The sequence below is a fragment of the Caenorhabditis remanei genome, chromosome IV (assembly GCF_010183535.1).
Source record: "Caenorhabditis remanei strain PX506 chromosome IV, whole genome shotgun sequence".
In the NCBI taxonomy this organism is placed as follows: Eukaryota; Metazoa; Nematoda; class Chromadorea; order Rhabditida; family Rhabditidae; genus Caenorhabditis; species Caenorhabditis remanei.
Window position 1 is genome coordinate 3,577,441 of NC_071331.1, and position 2,751 is coordinate 3,580,191.

Below are 2,751 nucleotides of genomic sequence, written 5' to 3' on the forward strand. Positions count from 1 at the left end.
GTTTTGAACGGATCGTGTTTTTTAACAAGTTGTACCAGGGTATCTGCAAACGTTTCTGCACATTGTGGATCAGTTGTCAAAGACTTCGATAGTTGTAGAGCAAGTGTCACTGTCTCGACCGTGCCATGGTAGCGTTCACCGGCTTTTTCACTGGTTTTCTGTACCACTCGAACACTAGCACCTCCTATTTGTTCCTAAATTATAGATTATTACATTAAATTTGATGTGAAAATAACTTACCTCTTCTCCAACTCGTAGCCTCGTAGTTGATGATGACAGCTTGGAGAGCATCACAGAAATATCAGTAAATAGTTCAAGGAGAAAAAATAAATGTTCCTTATACAAGGGAAAAAAGTAGGTATGAATGAAATAATAACTTTTAGCCGTGCTTTATATAGTGGTCTTAGCGTCGGGAACATCACGAATATTGGTTAAAATAAAGAATGTGGTCATTTTCACGGTTACAGACATGTTCCACCGTAAACTCTTTGTTTTTCTATTATTTTCACAAAATGACGATGAGTCATTACTCATTACTCTAACTCTGAATTTCACTGTTTTTCCGTATTTTTAAAGTTTTCCCCGTAATTTTGAAAAATTGGTCTTCTCAGCAACTTTTTGGTATCTCACGGTGTTTTTTGAGTTTGTTCAATGTTTCAAGCATACTTTGTTTCAAAAACGCTCCATGACATGCAAACATACAGAAACATAATGGTTACATACCAACCACTAGTTTTTCTGTTCAAATGCTCAAAACAATGTCGTTTCTGCTTTATACAGGCAAAAACTCTACAAACTTTTTGCGTCTACAACTTTTGTCTTTTTTTCCCATTCAGAATTTTTGTAAGTGAGTGGTATATAACAACAGTAAAATAAAAAAGAGAACCTTCACAAAGAAGGTTCGATCCCTGGTATGATTTTCAAAAGACAAGGTTGTTAACCAAAAAGCGAAAGATGCTTACAAAAGGAGTAGTGTGTTTGTGCTTTACATGAGGGCACATTCTTATTCAACCCACAGTTTATTGTTGGAAAATAGAAACACTTTCCAAATAATTGTTAAAATTGTTCCAATGCAAATTCAACATATAGGAAGATTCAGTAAAAAAAAAATGAACGCAGACTTATTTCTTCAAAAACTCGGTTGTCATTGAAATTATCGAAAGATTGTGCGTCTGTAGGTGTGTTCAAATATCATATAAAATATTGTTTTAAATTATCTCATTTTCAGCACACACATCTTTTTGAGAGTATGGTTTATCTCACTATAACACTCATGGTGGGAATGTAACACCAGATACAGTATTCTTTCTAGTATGTCGTGTTGCGTACTGGTTTAAAATATTTATTTATACGATATTTGTAACTATAACAGTTTATGGAGAAACAAGATAGGTCAATTTGATAGTAATATTTGGTGTGTTCAGTTCAAGGTCTTGTCCACTATTTTCCAAGCAGTTTGAAATAGTTTCACCTGTGATAGCATTGAGGTTTCCGAAACAAGTACCAAGTGGTTGATTTCTTTCAGGCGATTCAATGGAAACAGAGACATAAATTTTCGGACCAGAGAATGGATTATGTATTATAATAAGATCGTGTACACATTCTCCAAACGCTTCAGGTCCCAATGGGTCGACAGTGATGACTTTCGACAACTCGGTGAACAATGAGATGGTTGTGACTGTTCCACGGAATGATCCTTGAGCTTCGTCGACAGTTTTTCTCAGAACGTTGACTGGTTCTTTCTTCAGTTCCTGAAAATCAAAGAATGAACATTTTCAATCAAAAAGTAGAACTTACCTCTTCAGACAAAAATCCCACAGATGTTTCTTTTATCCACTCCACCAATGTTCTTGCTTGATTTCCGGTGGATGATTCGTTGTTTTCTCCAGATGTACTCATTGTGGGCAGTATTCGAAACTTGGTTACAGAGTTGAATAAATTTAAAATCAGAAATAGGAAAATCACACAATTTTGGAAGGAATAGAAACGTAGAATGACTTATACTTCTCAATGTTGGGTTATTTATAGTTTTCACAAGCTCCGCCTCTTTTTTTGTTACTATTATACGCAAAATATATTGAAAACGATGGCAAAATGGTGTTTTGAGTCTAATACGCTGCTTTTTTACAGGTATCTACAAGTTTTCACAAGCTCCGCCTCCTTTAGTCATCACTATTATGCGCAAAATGTCTTGAAAACGCGAACAAATGGTTTCTTGAGGTTAAAAAAGCTATTTTAGTGATATCTAGAGTTGTAACTGTTCGAATTTCTACATTTCTCGTATTGTTATATGAACAGTTATATTTAGCATGACACAATCAATTTTGTATGACGTCATCAGTACATCACAATATCAGTAAGACCTAAATTGTTTACAAAACAAAAAACTATATTGAAAATTGTCATACTTGAATTCACATAGCGCATACTCGCGTAAAATACCGAAAATCAGATCTCACATATCTGGTCATTCGAACAAATTTGAATAAATGATAATATCAGGAAGTTAATAGAAATAACTTTGCCAATGATGATAAAAATACATAGATAAAACGAATCAAAACAAAAACAAGTAATTAAATAAATACATGAATGAATAGTCGAAAAAATAAAATAATAAGTCAATAAAATAAATTAGTAATATAAATAAGTAAATAAATGAAATAAATTAATTTTAAGAAATGAAATAATTTGAAAGGGAAATAAAAATTAAAAAAGTTTTGCTAAAATGAAGCAAAAACGAAACAATAT

The 2,751-nt window shown here is 32.9% G+C and overlaps 1 protein-coding gene across 1 annotated transcript; it reads right to left on the reverse strand.

Annotated features, from left to right (window-relative positions):
• Window positions 1-1,373: 1,373 nt before the first annotated feature.
• On the reverse strand, window positions 1,374-1,899 carry GCK72_012356 (uncharacterized protein; the record flags this gene model as incomplete). The annotated part of the gene is made up of 2 exons (XM_053729045.1): window positions 1,374-1,751; window positions 1,798-1,899. The coding sequence occupies 2 exons, from the start codon at window positions 1,897-1,899 to the stop codon at window positions 1,374-1,376; spliced, it is 480 nt and encodes a 159-aa protein (XP_053583817.1).
• Between the last annotated feature and the right edge of the window lie 852 nt (window positions 1,900-2,751).